This window comes from Dicentrarchus labrax, unplaced genomic scaffold, assembly GCF_905237075.1.
Source record: "Dicentrarchus labrax unplaced genomic scaffold, dlabrax2021, whole genome shotgun sequence".
Taxonomy (NCBI): domain Eukaryota; kingdom Metazoa; phylum Chordata; class Actinopteri; family Moronidae; genus Dicentrarchus; species Dicentrarchus labrax.
The window spans coordinates 14,299,689-14,319,152 of NW_026136703.1; the positions used below are offsets into that span (position 1 = coordinate 14,299,689).

At 38.6% G+C, this 19,464-nt stretch overlaps 2 protein-coding genes across 5 annotated transcripts in view; both read left to right on the top strand.

The window, feature by feature from the left end:
* Positions 1-19,464, top strand: part of cga (glycoprotein hormones, alpha polypeptide) — a 235,034-nt gene that overhangs the window by 109,115 nt on the left and 106,455 nt on the right. The gene's annotated exons all lie outside the window — the stretch shown is intronic.
* myo6b (myosin VIb) overlaps positions 1-19,464 on the top strand; it is a 38,800-nt gene that overhangs the window by 10,330 nt on the left and 9,006 nt on the right. For 2 of the 4 annotated variants that reach the window (XM_051396082.1, XM_051396083.1), the window contains exons 11-27: positions 2,704-2,884; positions 3,490-3,634; positions 5,087-5,244; positions 5,633-5,724; positions 6,206-6,278; positions 7,521-7,648; positions 8,578-8,673; positions 9,002-9,172; positions 10,528-10,566; positions 10,769-10,862; positions 12,227-12,357; positions 12,576-12,653; positions 12,781-12,910; positions 13,976-14,066; positions 15,156-15,306; positions 16,528-16,736; positions 16,850-16,928. In XM_051396082.1, coding sequence (XP_051252042.1) covers positions 2,704-2,884; positions 3,490-3,634; positions 5,087-5,244; positions 5,633-5,724; positions 6,206-6,278; positions 7,521-7,648; positions 8,578-8,673; positions 9,002-9,172; positions 10,528-10,566; positions 10,769-10,862; positions 12,227-12,357; positions 12,576-12,653; positions 12,781-12,910; positions 13,976-14,066; positions 15,156-15,306; positions 16,528-16,736; positions 16,850-16,928 — 2,046 coding nt within the window. The other 2 variants (XM_051396084.1, XM_051396085.1) reach the window with 2 other exon arrangements.

The following is a 19,464-nucleotide window of genomic DNA, read 5'->3' on the forward strand; positions in this document are numbered from 1 at the left end:
ATCAGACAGAGATAGTGGTAAACAAAGGAGGTTCTTTCAATTCTCTTAATGGATTTACCCATTTACAGTGTTGGGCAAGTTACTTTTAAAAAGTAATTAGTTACAGTTACCAGTTACTTCTTCCAAAAAGTAACTAAATAAGTTACTCAGTTACAAATTATAAAAGTAACTAGTTACTTCAGAAAGTAACTATTGCATTACTTTCAAGTAAATGTTTAAATGCTCAAATGTGACGCCACCTCCACCCCTCCACAACTTAAAATACATGTGCATGTTCAATTATTTATGATAAATCTGAATAAATTAATGAAATGGACACTTAATACAATATTAACAGAAACAATGTACACAAATCTAAAATATTTTAATGTTTGCTGTGGGACAAAATGAGACTAGCCTCCAATCAAATGCCATGTATGTAGATATTATGTTTATATAGTGGATCGATACAAATAACACAATAGATGTTTTGGAACTTTTGATATTTATTGCCCCTCAACAGGCCACAACTGGGCAAAATTAAATTATGCTTGTTAAGCACTATACCAAAAATTAATAACAAATATATATACTTTGTAGTGCAAATAAAACAAACAAAAAAAATTCAGACAATTGGTAGATATACTGTACTTCAAGTATTTTCTTCCTCAAAAAAGTAGAACAGTGTAACAATATGAGGTGCTTTCAGTCTAACTGAAAAGTACAATGTATAGCAAAACTAAGGAATCCAAATATAAACAGGTAATACATACGGTAAAAAAAATACATCTCCATAAAAATAAATCTCTTTCTCTGGCCATTGACAATCTCACTTCAAGAGGCTGCAGCCAGCCAACAAATAAATCTAAATTAAATTATGCTCTTTAAGCAATGTACCAAAAATGTATTCAAACAATATATACACTCTTTTTAGTGCAAATGTAATAAGATGCAACACAACTCGCCATACCTGTCTCTCGTTGACTGACTCGCTTGTGTTGTTCGTTGTGTGCCCAACTATGCGTGCTTTCACACCCGCCCAACTCTACCTCTGATTGGCTTACCATGAAATTTTACTCAACCTCAGCCAATCGTAAGCATTTATGCGCTTGTCTCGTGCACTGCCCACTAACCAAGGAAGAACAGTAAAAAAAATCTTTGCCTCTCGGCTCAGAGTTCTAGTTGGTCTGATGAAAAAAACAGCTTCAATTATAGTAAACCGCCGCATTTTTTGGCAGTAACGGTAATTGAGATGGGAAGAGTAATCAATTAGATTACTCGTTATTAAAAAAAGTAACGCCATTAGTAACGCCGTTATTTATAACACCGTTATTCCCATCACTGCCCATTTATGATGGGTTTATTTAGCCTAGTTTGTTAAGAGAAGTGTATGATTGAAACTTTTTTTAAATTAAGTCCAATTATGACCTCTGTTTCTATTTATTTTATATGTAAGTCACTCTATTGCACTAAAATACTATTGATCAAATCATACTGAATTTTTCTTCGTGTTCCATTCCACCTTTTTATATTTGTGAGAGACATAATTTTAGACTAGAATTTCAAGTAAATAAAGGGCTTTTATCAATCATATGTTACATTTCAAATGGTGTTTATTTAACTTGCTTATTGTGTGCAAAATCAACAACAATAACTTTGATTGAAGCACTGTAAGCTGTGTGATTGTAAGTACATTGTGTGTTATTGTTGCTAATGAAGTCATTGTGCATTTGTCTGCCCTTCCATGTATCTGTGTAGGATAATAAGGTGATGCTTCCTTTCTTATCAGGGCTTTGTGCTCCCTGCTATTTATCCTGTATTTTTCCTAAAGTAAACACTGAGACGCTCAGGTTTTACGTGCTGCTGTTTGTAGTGCAAACAGGAAATAAGAGTGCATGCTTCCTCTTCCTTTGCATGTGTCTGCCAGGTTTGGTTGGGGCTATGTGGTGCTTTAAAATACAAAAGGTGTTTGCTTATTCAGCTTTTTCATACAATGCAGGGCTGCACAATTACTGTATATTTCCCATAGTTCACAATCAATATTTGTTAAAGATGGACATTTTATTTTAAGGCTCTCTGTTTTTGAAAATAAATCATGAAAAATGTGCAATTAAAGCATTTTGTTCCCCTCAATACAATTACTGTGAATACTTTTCTTACAGTATAACCATACATGAAGTAATAATTGTGCAGCCTTGTTAATTGTGACATTGTGTATGATTAATGTGAGATCTTGACTCCTAATGAATCTTGAAGTGCTTTGTTCCAGTGACATTTCACTCAACATGCTTGTTTTTTCTGCTTTCATCCTCCCTGAGTTATTACTAGATATTACATTGGCTCTGTTTTTTCTTTAATTGTTTAAATACAGTACTTGTCAAGACATTTGGAGACAAGGCTAGCAGAGCAGCCTAAGTTCATAGGATGGTGTGCTCGTGTGCTGCTAGTGAAGGCTCTTTTAAGACGTTAATGTATAATAGTATTATATATTATGTTTATATATTAAAGTCCAAGTTAAACATGACTTTTATTGTTTAGTGTGGGCATCCAGTTCAATTTATAATCAGATTTACTCAATATAGGACAATTTCATAACATTGCTGAAATAAAGAACATTGCGAATTGCATCTTGTTTGAGTAAATCATGATTTAAATTGAATTCTCACACATTGTCTTTTTCTCACCTGATCTCAACTTTTTCTGACTCACTTGTGTGTTTCGTAGCATTTAAAGGTTGGTGCTCTGAAGGACCTTCTTCTTGATGACCAGGGTGACTTCAACAGGATGTGTGTGGCCATGAAGAAGATTGGTCTGGATGACACTGAGAAGCTGGACCTGTTTAGGGTGGTTGCTGGTGTTCTGCATCTGGGCAACATTGACTTTGAAGAAACAGGGAGCTCTTCAGGTCAGACAGATGCTGTTATTACACACATTTAAAACTCTTTTAGAATAATCTGTGAGATTCTCAATATTTTCATACTGGTCATTGCAATGGAACCTTTAGTCCACTTTCCGGTGATTACCATATTGTACCACCAAGGTCTTTCTATCTTTTTTCCAGATTTTCTTTTACCAGAAACAAAAACAACTCTACACTCTCAAAATATTCCTTCCTCTATACCAGATTTCTTCTTGATAAATCCTACTCAGCAACAGGGATTAGGAACATTAGTTGTAAAATTCAATTTGAATTTAATTTTGGGATCACCTAGAATTGCACAAATATGTGTTACATTATTAGATCAATATAGAACATTGAATAACAGATCTACTTTCCTTGGATATCACACACATTGGGTCTCAAACAGTGATAAAGAGAACCTCTGTTACCCTGGTAACCAACATCCATCTTTCTCAGTTTTTTTTCTGGTTCATTCCTTCCCTTTCTGACTTCCCTTTCTGGGGATTAAATACATGTATTATTACAAAGGGAAAGAAATTGTCTTTGGAACCACAGATTGCAGTAGGATGCTTTCTTACTGTAGGATGATTTCTTACTGCATGTTTCAGGTGGTTGTGTCCTGAAGAATCAGTCTGGCCAGACTCTGGAGTACTGTGCTGATCTGCTGGGTCTGGACCAGGATGATTTGCGTGTCAGCCTCACAACCAGGGTCATGCTCACTACAGCAGGGGGCGCCAAAGGAACAGTTATCAAGTAAGAACAACAGCACTCTTGACTCTTCGCAAATTCTTTTGAAAATGTTTTTGTTGAGAACAAATTACCCTTTTAGTTAATTCAGAAGTCACTGATGTTTACTGACAACTGAACTTACTGAGTGAAAGCAGGAAGTTCATAATGGTCTGAAAATACCTAATAATCCGAGACAGAGATTAACCGACTAGAATATAGTAAAATACAGTGGCTTTACTTATTTGTACTATCCTGCAAAGTATTAAGATGTCTTAATTGTGCAGGAAAATTAGATTAAATACTGACACTGAATGAAGCCTTTAATTTTCTGGTCTTATTATTCCTTGCAAGTGCTCTGTGACTCTGTCTCAAGCACCACTGCTAACTGACTCGCAGCAAACTCCAGTGAAGAAAAAGGGACACAGTAACACAAATGCAGAGGGATCTGAGGGTTATTCTGCCTAGGTAAATTGTATTTCTACATGATTGCGTGTGGTGCAGCATTGGCACTGCTCCTGTGTACTTTTGTGGTAATGTGGTGTTTGAGTGACGGGGCCAGGTTTGATAGATTAATATTTCAGCAGGGCCAGATGCCGCCCTGGCCTGGAAGTGTTTTCTCCACATAAATAATGCAGCTCGTATCTGAAGAGGCAGGCAAGCATGGCTTCAGTACAGTAAAGGCCCGGTGTCTGGGGAGCAGGTGGAGCGAAGGGGGCCTGGCTTTGTCATTAAGCCCCAGACAGATCCACCCTACCCCTGGGACGTTAAGGGGAACAGAGGGTGTGGTGGATGTGATTGTATCAGGGATGACTGAGTCTCTAACTAGTGTGCATAGGAAACATTGCAATGGATAAAAATACCTGTCACTGAGATGAATTGTGAGGATCTCAGGTGTTTTCTAAGATTTACTACAATTCGCTGGCTGAATGGGCCACCTTGGCCTTAGCATAGGTGGACTATTCATGTGTGAAATGGATGAGGGTTTTTTCTTTTATCTTATGCAGACTTGGCAAGTGGAATATCAAAAGAAAAAAGTGGATAACGGTCTATCATAGCAAAAGGCAGACCTTTTCATTATAAATTCACATTATTCCCAGCTGGGACAGGTGAGTTGAACTCTGGGTCACTGTGGAACTGAACTTTGTCCATACAGTCAACCCCGCTAAATAATTTAAAAATAAATTGTGTGTCAAAGTGTCATTAGAGAGTCTAGTAGAGTTCAAGGTTAATATTTTAGTTTTAATACCTTGTCTTTGGCTCAGAAACCCTAATTTTAAAACCATCAGCTAGCTTGGCTATAGAGGGAGGCACAGCACTATGCGGCAAAAAGTGTCTTATCAACACGGATAAACTTTTGCTGCCATATGAAAATTGGGTTGATTAGGGAAAAAAAATAAAAGAGAGAGGCTTAACAAGACACTAGCCTGTCCCAGTTTCGGACTATCTCTCACTGTCCCACTTTGTGTTTCCCTCCAGGGTGCCTCTAAAGGTGGAACAAGCAAACAATGCCCGCGATGCCCTGGCCAAGGCAGTGTACAGCCGCCTCTTCGATCATGTGGTCAAGCGAGTAAACCAGTGTTTCCCCTTCGAGACTTCCTCCAACTTCATCGGGGTGTTGGACATCGCTGGGTTTGGTAATAAAATGCAGTTAGTGTTCCGTATAGAAGTTTGAATTAAACTTAATACAGTGTAGATTTTGCCCTACATCACTGATAACAAAACAGACAAACTGAGAGTATGAGTTTCTGCAGCTTCCCTGATCGACTACATTTATCTGCTGTGTAACTGGCACATTTTTTTCATTGGTGTGTTTAGAATTCAGTTTACTAAAGACACACTTGTCTGTGCAGCTTGTTTCTTAATATAAGTATTCTAATGCGTACACACACTTCATTACCAGAGCTCATGCTTGAGAATTAATTTCCCCCAACTGCCATAATTAACATAGGCTTTGCAGAAATTGTCATTTTGGAAAATTAATTGAAAGGTTTTTTTTCTGTTTCTGTTTTTTCCTCCTCCTAGAATATTTTGAGCATAACAGCTTCGAGCAGTTCTGTATCAATTACTGCAATGAGAAACTGCAGCAGTTCTTCAATGAGCGTATTCTGAAAGAGGTGGGTGAGCAGCTTGTGGATTAAGGTGATTCGGTGTGGTTTTACATCTTTATCCTGGGAAACCTACCATGTCAAGTCACTCACAGGCCAAACTTACTGACTCTTTCATGAGCCAGGAGGAAGTGGTTGGCACACTAAGCTTCTCTGTCTTTCCCTTCTCTGTTTTTCTCACTTACATTTTCCCTCCGTCTCTCCTGCGCTCTCTCATTAGAATGCTAATTTCTCAAGGGACATGATGAGGCTTGTTTCTCTCCTGTGATCTCTTAACGTTATTCTATTCCAAGGTCTCCAATTAAGGCTCCACAATTCTGTTTAGGCCTCTTTCTCATTATCCGAATCGACTGTTGATGGGTTTTTCTGTTTGTTTCTTTGAGGTTGATGATGTTCTGAAGCCACTCAGAAAAATGTAAATTAGTTTTACAATAGGAATTTTTTTTAGAATATTGTTCTGTGTTTTGATGTTTGGTTTGTGTCTGTGCAGGAGCAAGAGCTGTATCAAAGGGAAGGGCTCGGAGTGAACGAGGTGCATTACGTTGACAACCAGGACTGCATAGGTAAGGTCTATGCAATTCTTCCTTGTGTGCACAGTCATGTCTCTCTTTAAAAATGTCTCTGTTGAAAACAAAGAATATGATTGCATTCTACAAAATAAAAGTAAAATACTGAATGTAGGAGATTGACCTTATCTCCTTCTAAAGCTGAAAAGATGTCTGACTTGAGCTGGTTTTAAAACGTGTGTAGGAGTACGTGTATTGACACCTACAAGCATCTACATTGCGTGATCTTTGGAAGTGAAGTCAGGACCATGGAGAGACACTTAGGGACATCATTAAGATGAAGTGCTCCCTTTGAGGGCTTGTGCTGCAAAACACAAAATGACTGACAGAGATGTCTGTTGAGCCCACACACCACAAACGTACTGAGGCTGGTTCGAGTGTAACATCAGCTAACCCACATCGTAGTATTCATTTGGGCCATTCCTTGTGCTCTGGGCTACACGTCAGAGCAGTGAGAGTACACCTGTCAGGGGGACAAAAATACCGACTTCTCATTATCCAAGAAGCTGGCATATCCGTGTGTCTGAAGGGAGCAGGCATAATGAGTATTTGTGGGTTTTATGGCGTCCTTTGGTGCAATGGGAAGCCGGAGAAATAATGCCCCCTTGTTTTTGTTGCCTCTGTCCTTGAATGAATCCTCGAATTAATGCGATGAAGTAGTCAGTGTATCAAGGTGAAGCAGTTTGATTTGTATTTCAAAGGCTGTGATTATTCAGGTGCGAGGTTAACTGACAGCCGTGAATAACATTTATGACTTGCAAATGACCGTTTGGGTTGGCCATTAATTCACTCATCAATCTCCAGGATTTATGCACAGGTGCTTGTTCATGCTAATTTTTTTTCTGAGGTCCTTGGCTATTAGATATATTCCAAACACAGCATGGTGTATGAATAATTCAGATATATGGCTAAATGAGCATCCTGATGAACATGTTTTGTGCTTTGAATATTCACATCCAGTAAACAGCGGAAATTTCCAATATATGTAAAGTTCAGAAACTGAATGGTTAGTGATTTTGTAACTTCTAGGGATTCATGTGTTCTGTTGTTGTCGTCCCTAAAAATGTCTGGAACCATTTGATGACACTTGCGGATTGGAAATATTATCAGTTTGTACATGTTAAGAGAATTTATTTCAGGTTTTTGATATTACTTTTCATACTGGTGCTTCACTGTACTTTATAGAGCCGGACTTAATCATAATAATGTTGCTGATAAAGATATAATTGTTTTTTCCAGATCTAGTGGAAGCAAAGCTGGTGGGAGTCCTGGACATTTTGGATGAAGAGAACCGTCTTCCTCAGCCCAGCGACCAACACTTTGCACTGGCAGTTCACAACAAGCATAAAGACCACTTCAGACTGACGGTCAGACCTCTTTAGCTGCGCTCTCTTTCCCTCTCCCTCCTTCTCTCCTCTGTCACTATGTTTATTATTCTCCCTCTCCTTCTGTCTTGGCTTTCTTTCCTGTATTATTCTCTTTCTTTGTGTTCTTTTGTGAGACCAGGCAGCAATGTAACTGCACAATGGTTTGGTCATTGTGATCATTTTTACTCTGCCTGTTTGTAACAGCAGTTTTATGAATGACGCACAGTCCCTCCCTCTGTCTCTTGTTATTGTCCCCATTGTTTGTCACTCTGCCTGTATCTCTGCAAGCATGAAATCCCTTTAGAACTGTAGCCTTGACACCAATTCAAGCCTAAGACTAGAGGTGGCTGACGACCGCCACACTCTACTGCAGCGAGGGTTGTTGCCCAAGTAAAGACTAGTCGATACAGTCAATGGCTGAAATACATTAATCTTAATCTACAGTGCATGGATGTGCTGTAAATATTTTTGCCAGACAGTTTTTTTCCACTTAATTTATTATGGCTGTCTTTGCTGATGAAGTTAATGAGGCTTAAAAATGCTGGGTACTACCCTATTTTTTATCCTGAAGAGTATTGTTGATAATTCATTTTTGTGGTCCTTTGTCATACTTGAGCCAGATAAGATGAATGTGGCATTCAAGAAATATATCTGAACTGCGGGCAGTTGTTATTTCCTTGCCATGCAAGTAAACATGTTAAATGACCAGAAATTACCCTGGATTTATTACGTATTTGTTTTGCTGTTTTTTACAGCACGTAATTGATTCAAATGTATCATCTCCAAACTAGCCCTCCTCATTCAATAGTGGTGTGGATAAACAAGGTTCTGCTGTAGATATGGTGATGGATGGGATTAGAGTGAAATCAATATATATGTGTTTTAGCACTGTCATTAGATTTGATTTGCTTTCTTCCTCTCCCACTTAGGTTCCCAGGAAGTCGAAGCTGACCATTCACAGGAATCTCCGGGACGACGAGGGCTTTATCATCCGGCACTTTGCTGGAGCAGTTTGCTATGAAACAGTAATTCTTAATGCAGATTTTATCGTATTGGGCTATTGGGGCTGGGTTGAATTTACAAAATCCTGGATTTATAATGTATCCTTATAGTTGCCAGTTACATAAGACAGTGAAGTTACCAGCAGTTAAAGCTTACTAAATCAACAGCCAATGGAGCAAGTCACACATAGGCCTGCAGAAATTATGCCTTAAACGTTGTCAATCGATTATCAAAATTAAAAAGTTCTAATACATTTTTTTCCTTGGTACAACATTGTCCCTTATACGTATAAAAAATGTGTACAACAGGCTGCCACTACATAAATGTATGTATTTGCTTGTGTGTCCACAGACTCGGTTTGTGGAGAAGAATAATGATGCCCTCCATATGTCTCTGGAGAGCCTAGTGTGTGAATCGAAAGACAAATTTGTTCGAGAGCTGTTTGAGAACTCCAACACCACCAAGGACTCAAAACAGAAGGCGGGCAAACTCAGCTTCATCAGCGTGGGCAACAAGTTCAAGGTCAGATTGTCATTTTTCGATCGTTTGACAAAGTCCTTGAACTGAATGAAACCTTCTCATTTTTAGTTTGACTCATTTATTTATTTATTTCACTATCACAAATAACAACAAAATTCCTTTTTTTTAATACTAATGATGAATCCACTAAATTGTAAAAGTTAGATGCTACAATAGTTGATGTTATTGTAGATTCTAATGTCTTTTATTCTTTATTGAATTTACTCTTTATTATAAAATAGTTTGCAATGCTCCTTTATCCTTTTAACTTCTTTTCCAACTTTTCTAACTCTAATCTCTATCCCTGTTCTGTAACTTTTCACCTTTCCACTCTTCTTCCCATCCCTCTTTCTCCTCCGTGTTCAGGGTTCCCCTCTCATAGATTTCCTCCAGTCTCCTACCTCTTTCCTCTGAGAAAACCTTCCTTGGTGGATAAAGCTGGATGAAGTCAGCTTGAGGTATAATAGAGGAGGAGAGAAGTTAGAGGAAAACAGGGGGAGTGGAAAAAAATACGAGACAGAAAGAATAAAAAACTCAGTCTGCATGTCTTATGTTTCAACCGCAGCCAATTCAATTCAATCCAATCCAATCCAATTTGACTCTTATTTTGGGTGAGGTTTCTTTATCGCTAATGTAGCTTCTTTGCTTTCATCACTAATGCACCAGACCTGGAGTCAAGCACGATGTGTGTGTTTCAAAAAGACATTTCTAGGTAGAATGGTAGAATTACATACTGGACTTAAAATTCTATTTTTTGTTTATGAATCACTGAAAGCTTTAGGGCCAGAATACATTTCAGATCTTCTGTAGCGCTACGAACCATCCAGACCTCTCAGATCGTCTGCTTACTGTCCCCAGAGTCACGAGCAGTATTCAGTTTTTATGCCCCTCGTATCTGGAACAAGCTACCACAAAACTTGAAGTCAGCTTCAGCTCCAGTTCTTTTTAAACCAAGCGTAATACTTTTCTCTTTGCCTCCACATTTTTGTCATTTTTATTCTACTGTTTAATCTGTGTATTATATTGTCTTCTATTTTATCTTAATTTAATCTATTTTACATAGAAAATCCTATTTAAGTGTGTATTTTTATATTGCCTTGTGTTTCTTTTATATCTTGTCTTAAATCCTTTTTTGTCTTCTGTAAAACACTTTGCATTGCCCTGCTGTAGAAAGGTGTTATACAAATAAATTGCCTTTGTCAAGACATGACTTTTAACTCTGGTTGCTCCCTTCCCTCACCTCTGACAAGGACGCGTGTCACTATTGCCTCATTTGAAATGTCTGCCTATGCTGCATTCATTACAAACATAAAAAACAAATCACTAAACATTTCTTGTTTGTCTGTTTGCGTACACAGACCCAGCTGAACCTGCTGCTGGAAAAGCTTCGCAGTACTGTGAGTAATATGTCAGTTATTAGTCAGCATCTTTTTTCTTTTCCTGTAAATATGAAATAAATAAATCACCTCTTACAATATACAGTATGTACTGGAATGCATTAACTTATAACAGCACTAAGTTCTAAAGATGGCAGGCACAGTCTGAGAAGTACAGTGCTGAGACTGGTCTGTTTTTCCTGATTATTCTTGGTGTGCATAGGGATCAAGTTTCATCCGCTGTGTAAAACCCAACCTGAAGATGGTCAGCCACCAGTTTGAAGGAGCTCTGATTCTCTCACAGCTGCAGTGCTCAGGTAGGACCAAAAACACTACAATATGTGCTGTTTAAAAAGTTGTTCAAATGTATAATCTTTAAAATAAGTAAATATGCTAAGGATACCTTTACCTAACGTAGTTCTACCGTGGTGGAGATGGACAACAATACTTCAAACATCTTATATATTTTTAATATATGAATATGACGAACTCAAGAACCTCATGAAAGAATATACAGACCGGTAACAAAAAACCCAGAAACATGCCGATGCTTCCACACAGGTGCACTGCATGGTACAACTAAGCAATTAACATCTAATCATGCTCTGCAGAGTATAAATATTCTGCGCAGGCGCAGTTGACTCCGATTTTGTCACAGGGATATATAATAGGGTTGCAGTGCATAAACCCTGCATTACAAAGATATATTTGAGAATTCAGTGGTGCAAAAACCATATGCTCTGGTCTCCAGAGATGTGGAAAAAAACAATAGTTACATCCTTCACCACTTTCTCAACAAGTGGGAAAGTGCATCTGTGGCGTGCACCAAGAGAATGGTACAGGCCTGAATTCTTGACCCTTACAGTAAAGAGAATCTGGTGGCTCTGTTATGTGTTGTTCTGAGTGATCACCTTTATCCTACAATGAAACATTTCTGTCCTGATGGGAGTGGTCTCTTCCAGGATGACAGTGCACCCATCTAGGGTAACAGGGGTCCCTGAGTGGTTTGAGGAGGATGAAAATGATGCGAATCATATGCTATGGCCTTCACCAGATCTCAACCCAATTAATAAAAACTTTTGGATGAGTGGTGTTTCATCTAGTGATAGACCGATTAATCATTCAACCGATCATTTGGCATTTTGAGATAATCAGCTTCAGCCTCTGTCTGTGCTTGTGAGGCTGAAAAACAAAAAAGGTCTTCAGACACATCTGCAGGCAGCCTTGTCAGTGTGCCTGCTGTGAAACGACATTAGCGCTCCCCTTTTTTGGTAAGGGGCAAATTTTGAAAAAGTTGGTTTTGATTTATTGTACTATATTTCATTGCGGTTTGTCCTTGTTTGACACTGTCACTGCCATGAACTTTATTAGTCACTTTAAATAGTTTTAATGTTTTCGTAAATGTTGCAACTGTACTCAGGGCATGTACATGGAAGTCTTATTTGCTTCATGTTGCTTTAAAAACAAACTAATTGATGCAGTTAATATGATCCTGCAACAGCCTTAATGATTGTAATTACCTTGAAGTAACATTGTTTTTTCATGCATGTAAACATATTCTCACTTGCACTCATACAGTACATTGGGCATTGATAAGGTACTTCTCAGGGATTAAACAAAATACTAAAAGACTGCTGTTTTTCTCTGTTTTTTTAATCTTTGTTTGTATGTTTCTCTTCAGGAATGGTGTCTGTGTTGGACTTGATGCAGGGGGGCTTCCCCTCTAGAGCCTCCTTCCATGAGCTCTACAACATGTATAAACAGTATATGCCTGACAAGCTCACACGCATGAATCCACGACTTTTCTGCAAGGTGGGATAACATAAATTGAATAGGTTTCTCCTTCGTTGGCGAAATAGAAAGTGTGCTGTTAGTTTAAAAAAGTTTAGCTAATCTGTAAAATAAAGCCTAATTACTTGTGTAAAAAAGCCCATAGCCACACTGAGCCATTTGGGAAATGATTAACTAAAATAAACAGTTAATTGTCCTGCTGTTGCTATGTCACTGAATGTGAATTTGTTCCTCTGTAGGCTTTGTTCAAAGCTCTGGGACTAAATGACAGTGACTTCAAGTTTGGATTGACGAGAGTGTTCTTCCGCCCTGGAAAGGTACGGAGAAGTCAGCCGATCACGCATTAATGTTGCAGGTCATCATGCAGAACTCCAGAGAACACAGATAGGCCTTAAACTACGAGGATCATAGCTGAGTTTGTGTTTTTGTGTCTGTGTGCATCAGTTCGCTGAGTTTGACCAGATCATGAGGTCTGATCCAGACCACCTCGCAGAGCTGCTGAAGAAAGTCAACACGTGGTTGGTGTGCAGCTGCTGGAAGAAGATCCAGTGGTGCAGTCTGTCTGTCATCAAATGTAGGTTGAATGCGTTGCACAACACAAGTCAAGCAGCATCAGTTAAAGTATCTGCAGTGTATATTAGGAACTATTGACATTGTACTTCTGTTTTGTCATTTCTCCTATGAGAATTATTTTGTCAAAAGGCTCCACGTCTCCAATCTACCCCCAACATGACACTTCTGCACAAAAACTGCACATTAATCAAAAATGAATAATTGACGAAATGCCAGTGGCAAAACTTATTTCTGTTAGTTAAGCTTTTTCAATTTCCAGTGGTTGACTATAAGATGCTTTGTCATTTCCTCACAGTTTGTTATACAGCTCTGATGGCTATACTAAATCATATTTTACACGTTTTTCGTTCATTCTGAATATTTATATGAAAGCAGCAGCCTCTAGCAGTATGGAATAGTACTCTAAAAGCAGTTCCTTGAGCTATTACAGTCTGTGCAAAGTTATTGATGTCTGCCATATAACAAAGTGCAGGCTGGCTTCTGCTTATTTGTGTAAAAGCATCAAATGAAATTACATTAGAGTTATAACAGAACACTGCCTCTGCTTGACCACACATTTCTCGCATAAGTGACTTGAGGAAATTGATGTCCCTGGTCCTGGTAATTTATTTCCTTCAATGCTTCACCTCATTATTGCAGTTTCATTTGTTTTACGTGTGTGTGAGTGTTAGAGAGAGAGCATGTTCGTGTATACAATATTCTGCAGTACTTGTTTTCTGTATCAATAGTACCCATTATAGCAATTTATACATATCTTTATTATCATAGTATTATTTGATTTTTCAGGTTTCTCATGCCTTCCTGATATATATCTTCTTTTTTTTACTAGAATGTCTTGGCATTGCTAAACTATTTATGTGGAAGAGAAAGAACAAATAAGTATGTAAATGATTCCACATGCATATGTGTTTAGGTATAATTTGGGGTATTTTTAGTCATTCATTCATTAGAGAGAGAGAGAGATATGGGGAATGACAATGGTCAGCACCTTAACCCCTCGGGTTAATACTATTATTTTATGTCTTGGTTTGAATCCTTGTCTTTTTTCTTCCCCATCTTTCAACAGTGCGGAACAAGATGAATTACAGAGCTTTGGCCTGCATTAAGATTCAAAAGACTGTCCGCATGTGGTTGTGTAAGAGGAAGCATAAGCCACGGTAAGTCTCCTCCTGGTTCTTGTACTCAACACACTAACAGTATATGCGCCCTCTTTCACCCTGTACTCTCTGTGTGCTTTTTATTTAAACTGATTCACTCTTGGTGGGTTTTGATCGCTTTCCCACATTGTGCATTTAGGAGTTCAATCAATCTAGAAAGTAATCTGTGGAAAGATGATGTTTCACTGTACTGGTTTGGGAAATACTACATGTCTTGCTGTATTGGCTTGCATTTGTTAAAATGGCTCTGGTGAAAACAGCCATCCAGATGATTGGCTTTTAGAACCATATTTTGATTGTGACTGGCAGTACTGCATGTGTATGGATGCATGATGAAGTGTTTTATTACAGCATACTAACATGTGGTTCAATATGAAGGGTGTTAATGAACAGTAATATGTCTATTTCAGTGAAAACTAAAAAAGGAAAAAGTGAGCAATGTGTAAAATATTTTTTTTTAAAGTCACAGTGTGATGCCATGTATTTCTGAGTCAAACAGAATATGTGGTTACCAGGGGGATTTAAATTGTTCAATAGAGGCAAATACAGAGTAATAGAAAGCTGTAAAGGACCGTTGGCCGCCACCAACGCCTCTCTCACCCACATTATAGTCTGAAGATGGAGGATGGGGGGGAAATTAATGAATTATGACACAACCATGCTGTCTTGAAAATATAAACAAAGTTTTTGCCAACTGAGATCACAGAGAAACACAAACCTCTGACCCATGATATTGCTCTGCTAGCTACAATGGCCCGCAATCAAACAGTCAAAGTGTGATTTTATCGTTTGTTGTCCCAAATCACATTTGATTGGAATAATTCATGTTTATGCCACTGAGTTCAAGATAAGTCCTGAAAAATCTTTTCAGGAAGAGAAAAGAGAGGGCTTTTAACCAGGACACGTATTTAGCATATAATATAAGACTTAAATAAACAATTGACACAGGAGTAGAAATTGGAAAATGTATTTGTCCTAAACTAATGCCTCAGCTGCACTTAATCAGCCTTGTCCCATTTTTGAATTAAACACTTGATGTGATGTCATTTGTATTCATGTGTGAGTTTGCATTTTTCACTTCTCTCATAGCATTGATGGTATGGTGAAGGTTCAAAACCTGAAGAAACACATGGAACGGTTCAACAAGGTGGTGAATGGGCTGAAGGAGGGCAAGCAGGAGATGGCCAAACAGGTTCAGGAGCTGGCCGCCTCCATAGACGCTCTGTTAATAAAGATAAAGGTGAGTCATTGGTAGGTCTGTAAGCAAGCCTGACTGTGTTCACCTCTTTCATATAAGGATTATTGCTCTGGTAATGTCTGCTCATGTCAACAGTTTACTTTGAGTGTGATTTTTTTTTTTTTTTTTTTTTTTACAGCACTCAGCTTTCAGCATGACTGCCTCAGATTTATATAGTTCTCTACATTCACACCTGTAGCTCCCCGGCACATCCAGTCTCCTGTTGTTTACTATGCCCTTTCTTAAGTGTGCTGTGCCCTTTTCTCATTCTTTCTCTCTGAATCAATATTTTCAATCACCTCAGGATAAAAAGAAGAGCTAGGTGAAGAAGAAATTCTCTCCTCTCCAATAATATAATTTAGTGAGGCTGTTTCGCTAAATTATCAGACTTGGTTAGTGAAATCCCAGCTCTCCCTGTGCAATAAGCACCTGTCTTATTGGACCCTGTAGGTACAGAAAATCATCACAAACACATCCACATACTATCCAGACATCTGGGCAAGATGTGATTTTGTTGAAATGTTGTACTCTGTAGTTACCTGTATGCAATCAACAGGTATGATTAGAGTGCTCATAGGTTCCTTGAGGTATCCTTATGTTCCTCTGTTAGCCTATTAGCAGCCCCTCTGTCGACATTCATGGTGTTCTGAGTGCTTAGAAATTGCTCCTGGCATGGCGTCTCTGAGTGAATAATGCATGAGATGCCAACGGCTGTCATTCAGACCTCTATACATGTGGGACAAGACCTTGTCATCTTCCCTCCCTGTGTCACTGTTAGAGACTCCCTCTAATGAATCTTTACAATACGGTGACCTCTTCTCCCCCTGCTGATTGTCTGACAAGTATAGTGGGGAATTGAGCATTGTGGCTGTGGTGTGCAAGTGACAGGCACAATGTCAGTCAGTGTTTTACCTTGTTGTTCCACTGTTACCATGACACAAGGTAACAGTGGAGTGTGTGCTGAGTCATGGTATAAGTGCAAAATAGTCCCTCCCCTGATAGAAAGTTGGCAAACGGCAAAATTTCATTAAAGCAAATTGAGGATAGCATGTTAACCATCCTGAAGGCATCTTATCAGTTTTTATTATTAATAAACACCTTGTAGTAATTGTGTTCAAAGCAACTCATGGCCTTGAGCTCTACTGAGACAACAGTTGGATAAAGACATTTTTCTTTTTTTGTGACCATGACTTGCCTTTCTGATTTATTCTCTTGACCACCTAGGCCACCGTGATGACCAGGAAAGACATTGACACAGAGTACCAGGGATTAGTGAAACGCTCAGAGCAGCTGCTCTCCTCAATGCAAAAGAAGAAGCAGGAGGAGGAAGAGACGGAGAGGCTGAAACACATCGAGGAGGAGATGGAAAAGGAGAGGAAGAGGAGAGAGAAGGAAGAACAGCGACGCAAACAGGAGGAAGAGGACAGAAGGCTGTAAGTGGTGGCGAATTGTCAGTAGAAATGTTAGCAAATGGAGTGTAAAATGTTTGAAGTTATAAGTTGTCTGTCGGTGATAATAAAGATTTAATTTCTCCAAATTTCTTTAGGAAAGCAGAGATGGAGCTGAAGAGGAAGCAGGAGGAGGAGGATAGAAAAAAGAGAGAGGAGGAAGAGAAAGTGATACAGGTTTGGACCACCCTCAAAGGTTATATGTTTCCATTTACTGTTGTACTCTCTTGCTAAAAAGTTGTGAAATTGTAAAAATCTAGTAAAGCTACCATATATTAGTTGTAATCAAGCTGTAATTACTGTATACGTCTTTTTAGCTTTTAATGGATCCCTGCTGTCTCTTCTAAGCTTTCTGTTTACCACCAGTGAGGTAACTGACCCCTACACCCTGCAGTGACTCAGCACTGGTACTGGTACTATTAATCACATCTAAGCAAGATGTTTCCTAGACTTAATCCTAATCCTAAACTGAGCAGGGCCTTCATTGGGTCAGTTTTGTACAGTATAATGTGCACTATGATTATGGTTTATGGTATTTCCAGGTTAAATACAAAATAAACTGAGTGATATACTAGATTTACCACATAAACCTATTTCATAGGAACAGATATTGGGTTTGAGTTCAATCAATTTATGAAATATGTATTGATTTTGTAGAGTGTGGGATTGTGTACATAATGACAGTAGAGCTAAAATAACTACTAACAACTACTCAATTAATGGATTAATAAATCAACAGAAAATTAATCTTTTGAATAATTCTTCAAGCAGAAATGCCCCAAAATATCCCTGGTTACAGCTTCTGGAACATTTGTTAGTTTTCTCTGAATATCTTCTTCTTTTTGGACAGTACTGTATGTCCAACAAATTATTAACGTTACCTTGGACTTAAAACATTTTCATGTGTATTTTCACTGTTTTCTGACCTTTAAAGGGAGCTCCAACATCTGAGACTTCAGAATCCTTTGCACAAAAGCATTGCATTTAGGAGCTCCAATACAGTATCGATCCCAAAGTCAATGAGCAAACATGGACTCTATGTTTCCCAGAAGCATTTGAACACAAAAGACACCCCCGCTTGCAACAGCATACCAGAAACTGAACTTAAGGCAAATTGCATGTCTCCTGGGGTTGATTATACTTTTTTTAATACCATACTGACTTTACAAATGCATCCCGTGGCTTTCAATGACGTGGTATAAATTATGCGTTTTGTGGTTAAAGTTCTGTTGTCTCAGTGGCCCGTCAGCTCTCCCCTCTGAGTGTAACATTTGTTCGCTCTTTGGTCTCCCATGGCAACAGCTGGGTCATGACATTGGTCAGATTCCCAGAGGGGTGCCTGCAGGGTCTTGATTGATGACTCCACTTCCTGCTGAGTTTCTCCTAACTAAACTACTTTATCCTTCGGCGCATTATACTGTGTTTTATTATCATCTACGCTTTGTCACCTTCATCCATTCCTCCCTGTTTCACTCACATTCACATTTAATTTCTCACCTTTTTTGTTTCATTGCTATTTCTTTCCTCAATTTTTCACTACACACACCTTCTCCTCCTTAATGTTGCTGTTACGTCTCACCTTTTCTCAACCTCCATTCATCCATCTGTTACATGTGCATCACACCGTCTGCACATCTAAAACCGTTGGTTTTTTTTTAACCAGGGCCAGTTGGACATTTGCATGCTGTCATTTTTTCTTTTTAGTAGCGAGACAGTTGACACCAGGCTGTCATAAGCTACGTGCCTCAGGGGATTCTTTGCAAAGTTTGTTTATCCGCAGCACTAAAGCTGAAGGCTTTAAGTAAACTTTCTACGGGTGTCTGCTGTTACTTCAATGCTGTGTTCTTTGCTATTTCCTGCTGTGTCAAAGGTCTCGCACTGGATCTTTCTCCCTTCAACCTATGCATCATTATGTCTTCCAGCCTAACCTATTTATTGCACATCATCCTCAACTCTGCAGTATTTATTTTCTATTATATAATATTTGTTCTGCAACTTGAGCCTCTTGTCAAATGTGAGTAAGGGAGTCGATGCATCTACTGTGGCTTGTTCAACGTATAACGATGGTCAAAATGTTCTGCTTCAGAACTGGTAAATCTGTGTAATAAAGCTTTTTTGAGCATAGTACATGGGGGCTTGCTTTAGTTACTGCATTAAGTAGCTCAACATTCATGCTGAAGCCATCACAATTTGAGATTTGGTTCTCATGCTTCACCCTGGCCACGTATCACAGCTGCTGATTGGACCATCCTACTGTATGAATAATACATTCTTAACTGGAGAGGCATTCATATTTAAAGCTCCTCAGAGAAAAGTATCCATTGTGGACTTCATTAGTGACTTTCTTTAAGGAAATAGGAGATGGATATACACAGATACAGATCTATATGTATATGTAATGATTTATCTCATTTATATGCCCTCTAAGTGCCTATGGGCTAGTCAGACTCAAGTTTGTGCTATTAGCAGGTATTTCTTTTCAATAAAGCACAAAATAAAAACCTGGAGTTTGAATCTGGGTCAAACCCTTAATGTTCCTATTGATTGTTGTATGCCCTGCTGTGTCTAGACAAATGACCAGTAAAGCTTTATTCAATCCTATATCAATCCTACAACCTGAATAAATAGGTCTAATCAGGCTTGGGCACACAGCAGCGCTCTAATTGTTGTGAAGGGTCTGGCACGCAGCATTAGTGTTTAGACAGGATCTAGG